Below are 20,416 nucleotides of genomic sequence, written 5' to 3'. Positions count from 1 at the left end.
AAAATCCAAAAAGCTACACCACATGGGGCGGTTCATTTACAAACACAAGTGTAACTGAAGTTTCACACTGTTGTTTTTTTTTTGTTAGAATTAAAAACATAAAATGCTTAATTATACACAAAATGTGAGACATATGCACTGTCATGAACAAAACTTTACACCTAATTTGTCATGATTTGTTGGGTTAACCCTCTGAGGTCCAAAATATAATTGCCTTGCCTTCCTAGGTATCATTCTTTTCAGCACAACCTCACATATCTGAATTTACTTTATTTTTTCATTGACATACTTTATTAACACAACGGATCTGAAATCACAAAAAAACCCATAAAATCCTAATAGTATTTATATATTTTTTACTGAAAAAAAAACACAGACATGTTTAGTAAATTATTTTAATAATTTGAAATATAATAAGATGCTCCACAAATTATTTGTGTAAAAAAATAAAATAAGATAAAAAATTGTCAGGGATAAACCCTGCAGGCCTGACAACATGAAGTGTATCGCTCTGCTGGTTTTCTGCTTGGTGACAGTGTTTACATTGCAATCTGCCTTCATGACATTCATTGGTACCCTCACTGACACACAAAACAACACAACGACTACACAATACACTAACCACAGAAGACAAGTCAACATACTAACTATACACTCCACGCCCCTGCGTCTCCGCTCTGCTGCACCTATCACTACCCACGTATATGTGCACAGTAAGTCGCTGGGGAAGTAACAAGCAGTAAACTTTCAGATAAGGTAAGCTACCCACTGTTACGCAGAGAAGAAAGCAGCAATGATTCCTTACGAAGACTTAGAGGTGGCAACTACGAGCCATAATCGCCCCCCCCAATTAGTAAAAGTCTTGGTTTATTTGTTGGTTTGTGTATTCATAAGTTTAGTTTGTGTAATTGTAAGCTTAATTGGGTGTATGAAAGCTAAACCTGAGAGTGCCCTGTCGCGCAAGGACCCTGATTGCCCTTTCTCAAAAGCTGCAGTGGCCGCTGACTCCGAGAAATGTTCAGAGATTGGACGGTGAGTAACATTTTAAACTTCGGACAAATTTTTTTTTCACATTACATATAATATTATGCACTGTTCCAAATAAGAACTTTAGTGCTAAAACATTTTTGAGAACTGCGTTACCGGCGTCTCATCATGTGTGCAGTTATGTTTTTTTCCTCTACATCTATTTACTAGAGGTGGGAATCACCATACATCCCACGATACGATATTATCACAATACTTAACGCACGATACGACATTATTGCAATTTTTAAAAATATTTTGTGATATTCAGATTCTGTACATAAAGGTAAACTTTATCAATATTCATTTTATCTAATATCAAAGTCTTTTGATTCAGTTTTATTGTTGACAAACTGAACGGTTTGTATTACAGTCTAGTCCAACTTAACTGAATCAACCATCTGGTACAATTATAGCTATTCTGAACTATGCAGTTTATGAAAACTATGCAGCCCATTCAGCAACTGAAGAATTTGAAAGTAAATTAAAACAAAAATAATTTACATTAAATAAAAAAGTTTTAAACTTAATTAAAATAAAACATGTCTTAAATTAAAATAAGTAAACTGTCATGTTTATTGCTGCCCAAAAAAAGTTAAACACATTTGGACAGTGAAGGAATGTCAGGATTCTTGCTCAGAAAAAGGATCAACATGCTCTGAAGTCAGAGCAAAAATTTGTAACAAAATATCGATTTCTGCTGTCCCTGTATCGATACATTATTAGCAAACAAAATATCACCATACTACACAGTATCGATTTTTTCCCCCCACCCCTACAATATAACTACTCATAACTACATTCTAATTTCTCGTTCTTTACGAAATCAGTATGTCATTTATTTCATAAAGGCAAAATTCAGTATGATCAGGGCAATCTTCACGCCATTTCTTTACTAGACATTCTACCGGACATACATCATTACATTGTCGTGAGTAGAAGTAGCATTAGGGGGAAAAAAGAAAACAAAGAAAACAAAAAAACAAACCATAAAAAACCCCACCTGCAAACAAACCTGTGATCATTCTGTCTATTAACACAATAGCTCGAAAGGATTTTAATGAATTCTGAGTTGTAAGGATGCACAGTGCGGTATTATTAATTAATGAATCAATTAATCTATTAAAACTTTTCTTCATCCACCATGGTCACTGAGTTCAACTAAATGATTTATTTGTCGCACATGGAGAAAAAGCCTTATAACTTGTGATTAAAAATTTCATGCCAGATCTTCTTAGATGTCAGTAGATTGATATCAAGGTCATATTGATAGTAATGCTATTTAAAAGAATTTAAAAATATGTTTCTTACTAGTGATGGGAATTAAAACTCTTTTAAGAGCTGGTTCTAATGGCTCAGCTCTAGAGATGGCACGATACCACTTTTTTTATGTCTGATACCGATATCATAAATTTGGATATCTGCCGATACGAATCTGATATAGTGTATTTTTTAATCAATAAACCTTTTTTTTAAATATCTTGCTGCATTTTGTATAAGTTCATACTCAAGTTAAAAAACAAAACAAGACACTAAAGCTATTCTGTTATACCTGTATGCAAAAAATACACTGCACCCAAGATATTTCATAGTTCAGCAATACGGATCAATCTAATAAACTTAAACCTACAGCATCCTCCCTATTCTGGTGTTTTAAAGAGTATTTAGCGGAAATATTAAGCAGCCTTACTAATAGGGTTGTCAACTACCAGCAGAAAAAAATAGGGAACCACCCCCCCCTCTGCCTCGTGATGTCACGTCTGGTGTGGCAGACATGTGGAATTGGAGATAGGACCCAAAATGCAGCAGCACTGGTGCAGATTAGTAGGGATGGGTACCGGTGTCCGGTGCCATGATGGCACCGGTTCTGACATAAACGGTAGTAACCAGACCGAAAAGCAGCGCACATTTCGGTGCTTTATTTCGGTGCTTTTTTTTTCCTGAGCTGTGATACACTTTAGATTCTAGCCAATCATTTTACGTTTCCGAGGATAGTAGGCGGGTCCAGGTACGTAGTTCTTTTAGAGCAGAGCTACAGATTAAAAATGCCCAAGGCGAAGCGGTCAAAAGTCTGGCTGTACTTCACAGCAAAATATGCAAACTCAGCAGCCTGCAACAAGTGCTTTAAGCTGATACTGTGATACTGTCAAAGGAGGTAACTCCTCAAATCCGATGAAACACCTGGCGACACATAGCGGGTTTTTTTAAAGCCGAGAAATGCACCGTACTTGATAGCTTGCTGCGAGACCTCACACCGTGCACATCTACTGCGGGTGTGGTGCCTGTTTTCGGACCCGGAGCCCTGCTAGTGTAGCAGAAATGATGAGGATGATGAGGCAGCAGCAGCCGTTCTTCTCTGCGTGAGTAGCTTAATGTTGTTCGTGTGTAATTTACGCTGAGTAGGCTAACTACGTTATTACATTAATGCATGTAAGGTGAACTAGCAAACATCATCATAGCTACATGCGGCTGTCTTCTTGTTTGATGGCAGATACTCCCTTCACCCTGGCCAAAAAGGCTAAAATGACCAAAGAAAAAGTGGAAAACAGTCAAACATGAGAGGTTTTTGGACAAAGTTTGTGTTTTTTCCATTGTTTAAGCACTGTTTCCAGCCAAGAGTGATACCATATATGCCCCATAGCTGCAGAAAAGGCTAACATTGTTATCTTTTTACAAAAAACAGCTGAACATGAGAGGTTTTTGGACCAATTTTGTGTTCTCCATTCTTTAAGCACCAGTTTGAGCACCGTTTAAGCACCGGCACCGTTTCAAAAGTACCGGTTTGGCACCGGTATCGGATAAAACCTAAACGATACCCATCCCTACAGATTAGTGTTTATTTAACAAAAGAAAATACAAACAGCAATGGCGTGGGTGAAGGTGAAACAGGAAAACCTAAACTGGGTAAAACTAACAAAACAAACCAGAAACAAAGATGCAGGGAGGTCCGGGGAAATACATACGGGGAGACCGAGGGGAAACAACACAGACGAACCAGCAACGACTAAGACAGAAGACACGACTTAAAAACACTCAGGCTGTGTCCCATTTCAGGGTCTGCACGCTTTAAGTACGCATTTTAAGTGCGGTTACGTCACCGCCACGCGACGACGGCTGTCCCAATTTGAAGTGTACTTCAAATGCATACTCCAAATGCGCCGTCGATTTCCCCAAATATCAAGCGTGGTCCGGTGCACGCTTCGTGGTCCCATATATCCCACAATTCATAGCGCGGCGGTGGGTGTGGATAATTTTGCTGCAAAATACGGCAGAAGGGAGCGGCCGAAAAGTGAACTGTCAAAAGTAAGTACTGAATATGACGTCACTTATTCATGTGCGAATGTTTAATAACGAAGAACATTATTATATTTATATATATATATATATATATATACATATACACACATATACATATACATATATATACATACATATACACACATACATATACATACATATACATATATACATATACATATATATATATATATATATATATATATATATATATATATATATTAATGTAATTAATTATGTAATTAATGTATCACATATGTTATATAAAATGTTTATTATTTTTATGGCTTATTTTTCTCAACAAGTAACAGAAATATATTTTAAAGTACAAAAACAAATACCCATCCCTAATATTTATAAAATTTCAATTATTTACAGTAAACCAACAGACAATTACCAACAAAATGTACATAAATATGTAAAACAAAAATGTTAAAAAAGCAGCATCAAGGAAACAGTTTTAGTTTGTGTTTGTATTACAATGTAACTGAATTGCATCCAGATTTCACTGTTTAATTTTTCCACTTTTCCAGTCAGTTTTCTTTGTACCCACTGTTATCTGTCTGTCTTCATGCTACTTTTCTGTGTGTGTTAGTCTGTGTGTGTATGTGTGTGTGTGTGTGTGTGTGTGTGTGTGTGTCTGTGTGCGTTCACTTCAAAGACCCGGATCCAAGACCTGTTTTGCTGGTCAAACAAGTGGATTACACACATTGCCTCGCCTAAGCATTACATTTAAATGCATACTTAAGCTGCAGTAGGTTGCAGTACCAGCAGTGATATTTTATTTCAAGTCAATATGAAAACAAATGGTTAAAGAGATATTACTAAAACATTTACATGTAAATGCATATCAGCTACCTAGCATAACCTTACCTCGTATGGAGGGAGCCTGGAATGCAGGATGGCAGCGCCTTGTTTAACAATTTAACAGACAACCTCAAGGATTTTTTATCCTTAGTCTTTTGATTTATCTTTAGACATGAAAAAATATTTTTGAACTTCATTTTTAAATATGTACTTTTCAAAGAGGTTTTTACATGTCCACTTAGGTGGCCGTAGAGTGACACATCAGTGTGCAATGTATTGGTTTATGTGCAAGTATACCACCAACACTGACAGAAATACAAGAAAACAGCCTTTGAATACCCGTCCACTGTAGTGACTACTGTGCGTGAAAGGGCTAAGTCTCAAATTCTAGTATCAAGTCTTCCAGCCTCTTAAAGAATGACAGCTTACATTCAACATTTTTCTGATTCTTTCATTTCTTTTTTTAATCACTTGCCTTTTTCTCATGTAGGGTTAATTCAGTTAATTTAAACCTTGCAAGCTTCAGTCTTATTTTACCTCTTTCTGCAACTTTCTGCAGGAATATTTTTCTCAGGTTATTGTTTGAAACAGTGTGTAACCATTTAACTTCCACCTTTTTATTTGCCAACATAATGCTAGTGTCTTTTCTGCTTCTTTTGATACACATTCTAACTTTCCTACTAATGTAAAAATCTTTGGATCAAAATAAAGTTGGTCCTCCTTATTCACTTAAATTCAGTGCAATTACCAAAACCTAACACAGGATTAAAACCACAGAGCGCTGCTTTCACTTTTAAACTGCTGTTTACACCGTTACATTGTTTACACATCGTTGTATTATTCAGTCATGGCAATTGCAGTCTTCATCAAAATTGTAATTGTGCACCCCTAACACACATGATAACAATAACACTAAAGTGTTAACGATGAACTGTTTCAGGGACATTCTTCAGAAAGGCGGCTCTGCAGTAGATGCTGCCATTGCTGCGCTGCTGTGCACCTCCATCATCAACCCACAGTGCGCGGGGATCGGAGGCGGGGTCATATTCACTGTGATGGACAGCTCCGGTAACAAAACACCCTCGCTCCTCTTAGCTCAGCCCTGCTGGGGAATAACGTAATAATATGTCATCTTTTCAAAGGTAAAGTGAAAATCATCACCTCCAGAGAGACTGTCCCCAAATACGTGACCTCTGACCTCCTTAAGTTGTGTCCTAACACCACAGAGTGGACCATGGAGTGGCCGCAAGGTGGGCTGTTTTTCTGCCATAATGCTAATATTTACGATTGTTTAGTCCAGTGGTTCCCGGGGGACCACTGCCAGAGGATTCTAGCTGCTCCACACTCCTGGATCCTTTTTGTCATATGTTTTTTTTCTCTTTTTTTTCATGATGTATCCAGTAAAGTTTTTTTTTCTTGGTCAAGGGTTTGAAGTTAAAGCAGGCCATTTTAAAACCCAGGTACTTCTTCTGTGAAGCCATGCAATTGTAATAGATACAGTATGCGTGGTCTTGCTGATGTCAACTTGATGGGAGCACAAGTTGTTCTAAGAGCTGTGTACACCTTTCAGCACTGATGGTGAATTGCCAGATGTGCACGCAGCCAATTCCATATTTTTTAAATGAGCTTTGGCCTGAAAAATACAGCAGCATTTCCGGATGATTTTTATATATGGCTTTCTTTTTTGAATGATGGATAATGTCAATTTGTGGATTGCACACTGAACCATGAAAAATTTAGTACATGCTTACTGTTGTGGTGAGGCATTCGGGGGGTGTTATGATTAAAATGCAACAGCACCATCTAGGGAAATTTCACCCCTAGAAAATATAAAGAGAGTGTGTTTTCAGACTAGCCCCAAAAATTACAAAAGTTTGAAGATACACTACAGAGGCAATTTGGTTCCAGTATTAAAATGCCTTTACTAAATACATTTGTTAAAAGAAGAAAAAGGATTAATAAGCAATTGCAGCGCAGTTGCACAGCCTCAATGTCCTATTATATTAAATTTCCACCAAATTATGTGTGTGTTTTAACAGTAAACAGAATTGTCATTTTAATGATTTCTAAACTCAAAGTAAGCCTTAACCACATGACTTTTTACATGCTTGAAATAGAATATAGTCTGTTCAATGCTACAAATTTTAGTATTGCTCTGATAAATGGTAAGTAAATTAAGAGCAGTACTGCCAATGCCAATACTTTTAACCTATTTATCTTCAACATAATTAGTTACAAATGGACCCACATTTAAAAAGTACAGTGTTTCCCTCTAAAATTGAGGAGTATTTACACAGCACCACCAGTTTATAACAAATGTCATCTCAGATCATTAAAGGTCAGGACCTTACAGTCAGTGTTGGGAAGGTTACTTTTAAAATGTATTCCACTACAGATTACAGATTACATGTATTTTGTAATGTATTCCGTTACGTTACTCAATGAGAGTAACGTATTCTGAATACTTTGGATTACTTAATATATTATCATGCTGTTTACAACTACGTGAATGTACTATTGCTGTTTGATTTAGTACTTTTACTGAAGGCTACTCATCATACCAATACCAACTAGAGCTTTAAATCTTAATATGTCATGTCTTAATAGCTTACTTACAACTGGGCTCGTCAGGCTCTCTTCTTGGCTGCAGTGGTTATTATTATATTTACATGCTTCCAGCTCCCGTTTCTGCTCGGTGACAACTCGTACTTTTCGACTCTCCTTTTTCTCCCTCCTCGTGCTCACAGACACATAACAAGTATGGCAGTCCATTCTCCCTGCAGCACGGACTACACTGCCCATGAGGCTACATTCTTTAGAGCTATACCTGTAAAACTCTGCCTATTGCCTTTATATTAAATAATTTTTGTGAATAATTCTAAAAAATATTTCTTTACGTCGTAATGCGGGCTGCAAGTAGGGGTGACATAGGCCGCAAGATTGAGACACAGACATTAGAGCCTCTTAATGCGTGTTTTGTTTGGGTTTCCACCGCTATGGAAACCAAAAATAGAGAGGGGATAGCCTTATGAAACGGCTAGTTATGTCTATAACGTCTGTTCCCTGAGGGAGAGGAACGAGGTACAACACATAAGTATGGGATATCACGCCCTCGCGTGTCCTGGCTGAAGAAACCTTTAATCACGCCTTTAAGGCAGATAACGTGTGATGACACGCGCACGGCCCCGCCTGCACATATAGCCGCTGTCATTACACTCAACCCTCAGTTTGATAGCCGCTCTTCACCGAGCCAAACTGCTCAGTGGGGCCACCTTGTGTTGTACCTCGTTCCTCTCCTTCAGGGAACAGAAGTTATAGACATAACTATTCGTTCCCTTTCAGTCGATTCACTCGGTACAACACATAAGTATGGGACATATATACACGCCCCGCAGAGCAACCACTGAACCGGAATCGGACCACCACATCCTAGTGAGTGGTAGACCCAGCAGAAAGGACAGCATGAGCCACCGAAGATGCCCAACTAGCTGCCGCACAAATATCAGCTACAGGCACCCCTTTAAAAAGAGCCCATGAGGTTGCCATCCCCCTGGTGGAATGAGCTCTCACCCCGTGGGGCAAAGCAAGACCACTGGTGCCGTATGCCAGTGAGATAGCTTCTATAATCCAGTGGGACAGCCTCTGTTTCGACAGAGCTCTACCTCTATTTGGATTAGCAAAGCAGACAAACAGCTGGTCACATAAACGCACATTCTGAGTGTGCTCAATGTAGGTGCGTAGCACACGCACTGGACAAAGAGAATGCATCCTCCTCTGCTCCTCAGATGCAAAAGGAGGGGAGCAAAAACTCAGCAACTCAAACTCCATTGAGCTAGAAGATGCAGGCATGATCTTGGGACAATAGGCAGCATTTGGACACAATACGACCTTGTGGCCATCAGAAGAAAACTGTGTGCAGGAGGGATGCACAGACAGCGCATGAAGGTCACCCAAAGCCAAAGCGAGAAGTAATGCATTCTTATATGAAAGAAATTTCATATCCACAGACTCAATGGGTTCAAACGGGGGACTACAAAGGGCCTCCAGCACCAAAGACAAGTCCCAAGCAGGGACACTGGACTTCAGCACGGGCCTCAGCCGGCGAACTCCTTTCAGAAAACGTATGGCGAGGGGATGCAAACCTAGTGTCACCCCGTCAAATCCAATATGACAAGCAGATATAGCTGCTAAATAAACAGTTCCTGCAGGAATGTCAAAACATCCACAATAGAGCAATGGAATGGGAGAGTGTAGCGGTCCTGGCACCATTGCTCGAAGGCTCGCCATTTGTAAGCGTACAAGCCTCTAGTAGATGAGGCCCTAGCGCTCTGAATTGTCGCTATCACACTAGGTGGCAAACCCTTAGCAATCAAGTTTAACCTCTCAGCAGGTAAGCATGAAGGCGCCACAGATCTGGGCGCGGATGAAACACTTCTCCTCCTGCCTGAGAGAGGAGATCCCTGCGGAGAGGAAGCTGCCAAGGACTCGCTGCTAGCAGGCTGATTATCTCTGCATACCATAAACACCTTGTGGGCCACCAAGGAGGCCACTAGAATCAGAGAGAGGGAATGCCGACGCACTCTCTCTACAACTGGAGATATCATTTCCACTGGGGGAAATGCATACAGGAGCACGTCTGGCCATTGGTGCGCCAGCAAGTCCAAGCCCAAGGGTGCATCGTGGTCGATTATGGAGAAGATCAGGGGACAGTGAGTATTTACCCTGGAAGCAAAAAGATCTATTTGCACCTTGCCAAATAGATCCCAAATCTGAGCCACTATTAAAGGGTGTAACCTCCATTCTCTCACCAGAGAACCCCCCCTGGAGAGAAGGTCCGGCCCCAGGTTCAGGTGGCCCGGGACATGGGTGGCTCTTAGAGACAGAAAATGAAGACTGCACCATAACAGCAGAGAGCGAGAGAGGTTCAACAGGGGAAGAGAGCGTGTTCCTCCCTGCCTGTTTATGTAAGACACCACTGTTGAATTGTCCGTCCTGACTAAGACATGCTGGCCGTCCAGGACTAAGAACACTGCTAACAGCTCTAAGTGGTTGATGTGCAGCTGGCGCTGGGCTGCGGACCAGATCCCTCTCACTGATGCACCCTCGCACAGGGCTCCCCACCCTCTTAGGGAAGCATCTGTGGACACCACCTTGCGAAACAACACCCTCCCAATCCGAGAGTCCTGATGCAGCAGCCCGGGCTCCCTCCAAGGACGGAGGGCTAGCATGCAAGACGCGGTTACCGGCAGCCTCCTCCGGAGGTGAAGCGATGCACACAAACGGTGAGAGAGAGTCCAGAGTTGAAACGCTCTCATTTTTAACAGTCCAAGTGGCACTACGGCGATCATAGATGCCATCATGCCCAACAAACTTAATATCGTCTGGAAACGCAGTCTGCGTCCCAGCTGAAACTGAGCGAGGCAGCGATGAAACGTGGCCACTCTGTGCTCCGACAAACGTGCGCGGCTGGAAAGCGAGCATATTTCCAAGCCGAGGAAAGAAATCTGCTGACTCGGGATTAGCGAGCTCTTTTGAAAGTTCACAGAGAACCCCAGTGTCTGAATGTGTGACAGAACCAGCGACAGCTGTGTCTCCGCCTGCTCTCTGGAGCAAGCTATGAGAGCCCAGTTGTCTAATAATAATAATAATAATAATAATGGATTGGATTTATATAGCGCTTTTCAAGGCACCCAAAGCTCTTTACAATACCACTATTCATTCACTCTCGCATTCACACACTGGTGGAGGCAAGCTACAGTTGTAGCCACAGCTGCCCTGGGGCAGACTGACAGAAGCGAGGCTGCCATATCGCGCCATCGGCCCCTCTGGCCAACACCAGTAGGCGGTAGGGTAAAGTGTCTTGCCCAAGGACACAACGACCAGGACAGAGAGCCCAGGGATCGAACTGGCGACCTTCCGGTTACAGATGCGCTTCCAAACCCCCTGACGGTTTGGAGTCCATTCCAAAACGCAAAGTGAAACGCTGCACAGGAAAACGCTGCTCCGCCAACAGCCTACGCACCAACTGCGCGGTGAAAGCTAACACCAACAGGGACAGTTAAGCTAAGTTCAAGTCGGCAGACAACGGAGCTAACTAGCAGCAGCAAGCTAGCCCAACTCAGCAGAGGTGTTCTCAGCGAGGTGAAGAGCGTAAGAACTGAGGGATGACTGTGATGACAGTGGCTATATGTGCAGGCACGGCCGTGCGCGTGTCATCACACATCATCTGGTGTGAATAAAGGTTTCTTCAGCCAGGACACGCAAGGGCGTGATATATCCCATACTTATGTGTTGTACCGAGTGAAAGAGAACAGGAAAACACCACCGTGTAATCCATTCATTTCAACAAAGTATTCAAAGTATTATATATGTATTCTGAATACCACCTTTTTAAACGGTAACTGTAACGGAATACAGTTACTCATATTTTCTATTTTAAATACGTAATGGCGGTACATGTATTCCGTTACTCCCCAACACTGCCTACAGTTTACTCAAAACACAAGTAAATGCATGTGTGACTTTCCAGCACTGACTATCCATTATCTATCTAACCAGATAGCAGATGGATTGGGGTTCCTGGGGAAATTCGAGGTTATGAAGCGGCACACCGGCTGTATGGGAAGTTGCTGTGGGCCGACCTCTTTCAACCTGCCATCAAATTAGCCAGAGAAGGATTCCCTATTCCTTACTACCAAGGTCAACACATCCCACGCATTGGTAACACGTCACTACGGTATGAAATACACCCACAATGTGATTTCAAAAATACAAAGAGGAAACAATGAATGTTTCAGCTTTATTTCACTGTCTTTGTCTTTTAGGGAGTTATATTTAGATAAAAATGGGAACCTGCTTAAGACCGGTGATACTGTGAAATTTGAGAAACTGGCTGACACTTTGGAGACGATCGCAAACGAGGGACCAGATGTGTTTTACAAAGGAACAATAGCAAAGAATTTAATCAGTGACATACAGAAAGCAGGTATTATCAGACAGGAGTCGTCCTGCTCTCTTTCTGACCATTTTCTATGTCTGCCAGACACAATGATCTAATTACAAATTAGAAAATTAATTGGTTCTATAAAAATCTGTCATCCCTCACAGGCCACACTGTGATCTGTCTAGCCATTCAAAGCCTTGAGTATGAAATGCATTGTGTTCATCTTTCTTCAACAGAATCATTTGTTTCACTGTTTTTGCTCAGGAGGAAAACTCACACTGGAGGACTTGGCATCGTATCAACCTAATGTGACTGATGCGTGGAATATTTCTTTGGGAGAGTACCGGATGTACTTCCCTCCGCCCCCTGCAGGGGGAGCCATCCTCAGCTTCATCCTCAACATCATGAAAGGTTCCTGATTGTTGCTTCTAGCATGTAGAGTTTGTTTCATATAAGAAAAGAATCCTACTCAATCTTTACAAATGTGATACACTAAGAAATGATGTTTTAAATAAAAGAAATAACAATTATTTATATTTTCAGGATACAAAATGAATTCAGAACCTAAGACGACTGATGAAAAAATTTTGTTTTATCACCGTTATATTGAAGCTTTAAAATTTGCCAACGGATTAAAGAAACATATCAGAGATCCAAAGTTCAGCTCAGACAAAGTAAGTATCTTAAAATCCTACAGATTTGCACCTGCTTTGTTGCATATAGTATGATTATATTTAAGTGACTAAACGGGTAAACGGAGCAATACCACATGAGTCTCTGCTCTGCCTGAACCCACTGCTCCACCCCCGCCTGCAGCTCATCCACAAACCACATCCCACCACAGTCGGTTTATGCACATTGATAATGAATTGTGGCCTGAAGTTTTTTTGTAATATCTCTGAGCTTTGCACAGTCAGACTTTGGGTTAATTTGCTGGGGTGAGATTGTGACTTTGTGTTAATGATCAGTTTATCAAGGGCATTTGCATATCACTACGTGGCTGCTACTTACCCTTAAAGTTCTTATAGAAGCTTATTATAACAATCATTAGTTACACCTTTTCATCATGTCTGGACAGCATCAGTATCACACATTGGTCTGTGCTGGCTGAAGGTGCTTCTGCTGTGTTCGTTACCAGCAGCATCAGTGATGCTGATTAGTGATTAATTTTCTTGATATCAATGTATTTTCTGTAATGTGCTTATTTAATTATGGGTCTTAATGCTCTGTATTTCACACAGATGGCAAAGAATTTGACAGAGGATCCCTTTGCCAACCACATACGGAGCTTGATCAGCAGCGACAAGACTCACGATCCCCAGTATTACGGCAAAAACTCGTATCTGGACAGCATCGGCACCACACAACTATCTGTGCTGGCTGAAGATGGATCTGCTGTGTCTGTCACCAGCAGCATCGACGACGAGTCCGTACCTGCATCATTCTGTTTCACTGTTTGAAACCAGCTGACTTTTCCACAACACAGTGTCACAGGGTTTAGACCTAGTTCATTTAATGTTTACTCTTTACAGATTTGGGTCCAATGTCCTCTCTTCAAGCACTGGAATCATCCTCAACAACCAGCTCTCTGACTTCTGTGGTAGAGCTGATAACATTTTTCATGGTAAGGGATCAGCAGGATTCATTCATTTATAGTGCTAATTCTCAGTTTTACTTTATCTGCTAAACTGATGCATTACACATGGGTAACCCTTGTGGTGTCCTCAGATCAAAACTGGTCCGTAGGTGAATGGCAAACAAGCATATGGGAATTCCGAAGACATATACTTGATAAATATGCATGCATATATAGGCAAATATAAGAAATTTGAAAGAAAAAAACAACATCTGGGCAAACTGCACACCATGAATTATTAATCTAATAGCACCCCCAAACAAAAGCACCATTGAGGAAATAAGAAGAGAAAATGGCATTTCATAATTCATTGTGACGCATCTTGTTTTTTCGATCATGAAAATGGTCAACAAAACTGCCAAAACACATCAGGTAAATTTGGAATAAATTGCATTTTATATTTAATGTCATAGCCTGCTAAAATGTTTTCAATGTTCAAAAACAGGCACAGTTGAGCTTTGAGTGAACGGGGCGATCGTGGCTCAAGAGTTGGGAGTTCGCCTTGTAATTGGAAGGTTGCCGGTTTGAGCCCCGGCTTGGACAGTCTCGGTCGTTGTGTCGTTGGGCAAGACACTTCACCTGTTGCCAACTGGTGGTGGTCAGAGGGCCCGGTGGCGCCAGTGTCCGACAGCCTCGCCTCTGTCAGTGCGCCCCAGGGTGGCTGTGGTTACATTGTAGCTTACCATCACCAGTGTGTGAATGTGTGTGTGAATGGGTGGATGACTGGATATGTAAAGCGCTTTGGGGTCCTTAGGGACTAGTAAAGCGCTATATAAATACAGGCCATTTACTTCTATAATCACAAATTATATAAGCTCTCTAAATCTGTCCTGTCTTCCTCACCTCACTCTTCAGATGGTCACAGCAGATGACTGCCCTTCTCTGAGCCTGGTGCTGTTGGAGGTTTCTTGCTGTTAAAAGAGAGTTTTTCCTTCACACTGTCACCAAGTACTTGCTCATAAGTGTGGAGCTTGCATGTTCACTCTATGTTTGTGTGAGCTCTCTCTGGGTAAATTAAGTTTGCAATAGCTGTTGTAATTCCAATTTAACTTCTGGTCAGCTGGGATAATTGATGGATGGAAAGAATTTTACTTTCGTTACTGAGATTCTGAATAACGAGTTTTAAAGGAGTTACACTGGATCACCATATAGTATGAAAATATGAGAAAATAATATGTATTAATTTTATATTGGCTTTTGGACAAATTTACTAATTAGGACAAATTTTTGTACTAAATATAATTAGTGATAACCAGCATTACAAACTATTCCACAATATTAACCTGAAATGAAAATACAGAAGAACACCAAACATTATTAACTGTTAGATCATGAGTGGTCCCTGCTTTAATGAAGATACCGTTACTGTGACATGTGGGGAAATTTATATATTGTTCAGTTTCTTCTTGTCTAGTACATAGCATCATTCAAACATTAATCATTAGTCAGTCTGCCCCAGGGCAGCTGTGGCTACAACTGTAGCTGCCTCCACCAGTGTGTGAATGTGAGAGTGAATGAATAGTGGAATTGTAAAGCACTTTGAGGGCCCCGAAAAGCGCTATATAAATGCAATCCATTATTATTATTATTATTAATCTAACACACTGTGACAGTCTCATTAATAGCTGCACTTTGACAGACATTTCACTAGGGCTGGGCGATATGGCCTAAAATCCATATCACGGTATAATGTGAAGCATGTGCGGTAACAATATATATATTGCGATATAGTCTTTTCTTCTGTATAATGTATTTTACACACTATAAGGCACACTTAAAATCCTTTAATTCCCTCAAAAATTGACAGTGCGCCTTATGCGTGATTTCTCAATGTACTTACTGAGTACATGGCACGCAGAAATCTGTCAAAAAATGTTACGACTTTGGTAAGCTATGAAGGCGCACCGCTTGATAGATTGCCCGAGCATTACGGCTGCCGTAGTCAGGAGCCTTGCAGAGTAATCCAAAACTGGGTCCAAAACTCCGTCTGCTTCCAGTGTTGCCAACTTAGCGACTTTGTCGCTATATTTAGCGAGTTTTCAGACCCCCTTAGCGACTTTTTTTCTATAAAGCGACTAGCGACAAATCTGGCGACTTTTTCTGGTGTTATTGGAGACTTATTTATGACGACTTTTTGACGTGAAAACGCATATCGCTCTTACTCTCAACAAACAGCGGTGCTGCCTTGGGCACCTCACCCGTGCCAAAGCGCTCCCAGGCAGAGGATAGTCCTCCCCCTGCTGCTATCAGGGCAGGAGACGTTCACACCTGTGCGTCCAAACTGCAAATGAATCGCGCATGAGTGAAGCCGCTGCTCCCGCACTGACTGTAACGCAGTCAATTCTTCTTTTACTGTTATGCTGTTTTGTGGATCACAAGGTTTAAAACTACTTATAAACACACACTCTCACACACAAAGTAACTCCACCAGAGTGCCAATTTCGGGTCACTTTTGCCGGTCCAAGCCCGGGTAAAGGAGCAGGGTTGGAATTGTGACATTAAAAAACAATAATTGCTAAAAGAAATTTAATTTGTAGTTCTAAATAAATTCTAACTGCATTTAGGACGTTTTTTACTCACTTTATGTCTCTTCCACGATGTTATTTCTCTCTCCAACAACGTAGGTTACAATTACATTAGCATGACCAATTATGCAAATTAGGCGATGACGTCATTTGGCGACATCTAGCAACTTTTAGGACAGCCGATAGCGATTTTCCTTACTGAGGAGTTGGCAACACTGTCTGCTTCAGGTCCCAAAGTCAAACGAAGACTGCGGTATCACTGAGAGTTAAAAACTGTCTAAATTCTTTCATCTTTAATAAAATCATCAGCGTTGCTGCTTTACTAGGTGTAACAATTAAGTTTAACATCCAGGCATCCATGAAAACAGAATTTATTAAATTCAACAGAGTTAGAGGTTAGCAGGAAGTTAGCGCGGTAGTTTCCCCCTAAACATAATATAGCATGTTCTGACTGAGAGATTTCTGAAATAATTAAAATGTACAGCTCTGGTATCATTTCCAACATAAATGAAGACAGAAAACTAAACAGCAGTGACTTTTGTAGTTGAACTAGCTGGTATATAATGATGTCCTACGCAATCGCTAGCAATGCAGCTATGTTAGCATAACATTAACACAGTGAAGCGGAAGGATGGCCACTAACTTTTTCCCACTTGATAGAAGTTAACGCGAGGGTTTCTGGTGGTTAGGGACAAATGCAATCACATGGCAGGATAATGTAAACGGACCAAACTTCAGTCAGGAGAACAACTGAGATTATTCATCCACAATACGAGGTTAGTCATTAATATACAGCAACAACACGGGAATGGAGCAACTGCGAGAGAATTCAGCATTAATGGATCAATGGTACGGAAGAGGAGGAAGCGCAGTTTCTGGCTTTCCCCATATTTCAAAAGTGCTTTGTCTCTTTGCTATTAATGTCGCCTGGCATAATTTGCAGATGATGTTGTTCGCAGCAGCTGCAATGCTTTCAACAAAAACAGGCGCAGCTTGATGACACCATCAACATGCGCTATCGCGTTATAGTCAAAATCTCTACCGTTGGCCAAATTTATATCATTTCTACCGTATACCTCTACATTTCACTTTTGTTTGATACAGATTCAGTAGAGAGCACTCACTTGTTGCGTATGCACTTTCATTTGTTGATAAGCATGGGCAGAGGCACTTCTAAATTTGTTTGTAGAGCATAAAAAATCCAGGTATGAAAATACTGCATAAAAATACAGTCACTGATTTGTGTGTGAAACATTTGTATGAATGATTTATGCACAAATATGTGTGTACAGACTGATTTCTGTTTTCTAGTTTTGTCCTGCAAAACCATTGAAAAAAAAGTTTTTGTTGTCCTGGTATTTTTTGTATTTCTCAGGGGAGCGACCTCCCTCCAATATGGCCCCATCTGTGCTGAAGTCTCAGTCGAAGATGTTGGTGATTGGAGGGTCTGGTGCTGAAACGATTCCACCGGCAGTGGCTTCGGTACGTATGCATGGTAAACACACAAAAGTGTCATTACATATTAAATAAATTTGCTGTTAAAGCTTGCATCATAGTAACAAGATTCTTCATCCTAATTTATCCTGTAATCATCACGTTGTCATCTCATTTTTTTTTCTCTCCAAGGCGCTCATGAACCACCTTTGGTTTGGAAAGAGCCTTAAGGAGGCAATTGATACTCCTGTTGTTCTTGTAGACTCTCAAAGTGAAGTAAACCTTGAATCCAAGCTTGAAAAGGTAATATTTTCAGTTTATTTAAATGACACATTAATAATTTCTACAGGTTTTGTTCCATCTGAGTCTCTCTCCTCTTTGCCCTGCAGGATGTAGTTGATGGTCTTGAAGCTCTGGGACATAAAGTAGCAAAATTCTACAACACAGTCAACGCTGTGGAAAAGGCGGGCAGCTGTATCTCTGCATGGTCTGATGAAAGGAAAAAAGGCAAAGCAGCTGGTTACTGAGACCAAGAATCAGTGATGTTAGTTATACAACATGGTCTTAAGGTTATGGACACTGCTGTAGCTACAACATTGGTCCATCTATATTCATCTGTTACGTGATAATACATTCATTCTTTACTCATATGCGGTGTTGGGCAAGTTACTTTTGAAAAAGTAATTAGTTAGTTATAGTTATAGTTACTTGGGATGGGTATCGTTTAGGTTTTATGTGATACCAGTGCCAAACCGGTACTTTTGAAACTGTGCTGGTGCTTAAACAGTGCTCGAACCGATGCTTAAAGAATGGAGAAAACAAACTTTGTCCAAAAGCCTCTCATGTTTAGCTGTTTTTTTGTAAAAAGATAACAATGTTAGACTTTTCTGCAGCTATAGGGGATTTATGGTATCACTCTTGGCTGGAAGCAGTGCTTAAACAACAGAAAAAACACAAACTTTGTCCAAAAACCTCTCATGTTTAACTGTTTTCCACTTTTTCTTTGGTCATTTTAGCCTTTTTGGCCAGGGTGAAGGGAGTATCTGCCATCAAACAAGAAGACAGCCGCATGTAACTACGACGGTGTTTGCTAGTTAACCTTACATGCATTAATTTAATAACGTAGTTAGCCTACTCAACGTAAATTACACACGAACAACATTAAGCTACTCACGCAGAGAAGAACTGCCATTATCATCCGTCATCATTTCTACACTGGCAGGGCTCGGGGCCAGGACTCTCCTCTTCGGGTTCTTGGGGGATGTTGCTAACTCCGGGTCCGATAAAAGGCACCACACCCGTAGTAGGTACGGTGCATTTCTCTGCTTTAAAAAAACGCTATGCGTCGCCAGGTGTTTCATCAGATTCAAGGTGTTACCTCCTTTGCACAGTATCACCTTAAAGCACTTGTTGCAGGCTGCTGAGTTTGCATCTTTTGCTGTGAAGTACAGCCAGACTTTTGACCGCTTCGTCTTGGGCATTTTTAATCTGTAGCTCTGCTCTAAAAGAATGTATGTACCTGGACCTGCCTACTATCCTTGGAAAGGTAAAATGATTGGCTGATTCTGATTATCAGAAAAAAAAAAAGCACCGAAATGTGCGTTGCTTTTCGGTCTGGTTACTACCGTTTGTGTCAGAACCGGTACCGGTACCCATCCCTACTGGTTACTTCTTCAAAAAAGTAAAACAGTTAGTAACTGAGTTACAATATTATAAAAGTAAGTAATTACTAGAAAAAGCAACTATTACATTACTTTAAAAAAATGTTTAACCCTTTGGTGTCAAAAATTGGCCATTTTTGAAAAAACATTTTGTTGCCTTTTTGTTATCATTCTTTTTAGCACAACCTCACCTTTATGGACCTGTTTTGGTATAATTGTTCTTTTTTAAAAAAAAAAATCAGGTCTTGAAGTGGTGGTGATGAACCCTGCTTCCGGGTCCAAACTATTCTGCATTTATTAAAGCTCTTGTGTTTTTAACATGTCTTAATGTGTTGTATCTTGTTCTGTTTAAGCCCCCCAAAAAGGTAGTGATCACTGTCGGCCTCTCTCGGTTTTTATTACCAATGTTCATTTTAAAGTTCAGTTTTTAAAACCTTACAATGTAACTACAGCCCTATGGAACTCCAAAGTGTTCAAAGTTAAATAAAAAAATACGTCATGATGAAATAAATAAGTATGTGAATAAATAAGACACAGATATGTAATATGAGAATGACATTGTGAAATAATGGAACACATTTTGAAAAAAAAGCTCATTATTGTGAAATATATTACATTCTGCTATATAAATTTACTTATTATTGTGAAATATTATTTCATGGTCATTATTTTTCACAATAACAAAGATTATTCCTGAGGCATTTTATTTATTTCCAGCCCTTTTTAATCCAAAATGTCCTTTTTTTCAAAGTCAGTCTTTATTTCAAAATCCCGTTTTTCCCGATGGCCTATTTATTTCACAATGCGACTTTTCAGCAGAATGACTTTGTCTGTCAATCAAGAAAGACAAGGCGGAGCCAGTTGTGTGATTGGTTGCTCCTTTACTCAGACATAAGTAATCCGGTCGTTAAGTGATGACGTGATGAATCCTACTTCCGGGCCTAAAGTAGTCTGCGTTTAATATGGCTTTTGTGTTGTTAACATGTTTAATGTTTTGTATTTTCTTCTATTTAATCTCAAAAAGCTCCTAAAACAGTCAGTGATCACTGTTGACCTCCCTCGGCTTTTATTACCGCTAATCATTTAT

At 40.4% G+C, this 20,416-nt stretch overlaps 1 protein-coding gene across 1 annotated transcript; it reads left to right on the top strand.

Moving 5' to 3' along the window:
* Positions 1-424: 424 nt before the first annotated feature.
* On the top strand, positions 425-20,338 carry LOC146507345 (glutathione hydrolase 5 proenzyme-like). Its single transcript, XM_085178905.1, has 12 exons — positions 425-1,032; positions 6,071-6,198; positions 6,273-6,380; positions 11,689-11,866; positions 11,955-12,115; positions 12,338-12,484; positions 12,617-12,747; positions 13,315-13,499; positions 13,606-13,697; positions 17,610-17,716; positions 17,861-17,971; positions 18,058-20,338. Exons 1-12 carry the CDS (start codon positions 794-796, stop codon positions 18,193-18,195), a joined length of 1,725 nt encoding a protein of 574 aa, XP_085035031.1. The 5' UTR covers positions 425-793; the 3' UTR covers positions 18,196-20,338.
* Positions 20,339-20,416: the final 78 nt, after the last annotated feature.

The sequence above is a fragment of the Neolamprologus multifasciatus genome, chromosome 12 (assembly GCF_963576455.1).
Source record: "Neolamprologus multifasciatus chromosome 12, fNeoMul1.2, whole genome shotgun sequence".
Classification (NCBI taxonomy): domain Eukaryota; kingdom Metazoa; phylum Chordata; class Actinopteri; order Cichliformes; family Cichlidae; genus Neolamprologus; species Neolamprologus multifasciatus.
This window is presented reverse-complemented; position numbering and strand designations above follow the sequence as displayed.

What these genes read in the sequence shown, in the direction of transcription:
- LOC146507345 (XM_085178905.1), top strand. Translation starts at nt 794, where the DNA reads ATGATTCCTTACGAAGACTTAGAGGTGGCAACTACGAGCCATAATCGC. An exon ending in CATCCTCAACATCATGAAAG is followed by an intron (nt 12,485 to 12,616) that starts GTTCCTGATTGT and finishes TTATATTTTCAG; the next exon opens with GATACAAAATGAATTCAGAA. An exon ending in AGCTGATAACATTTTTCATG is followed by an intron (nt 13,698 to 17,609) that starts GTAAGGGATCAG and finishes TGTATTTCTCAG; the next exon opens with GGGAGCGACCTCCCTCCAAT.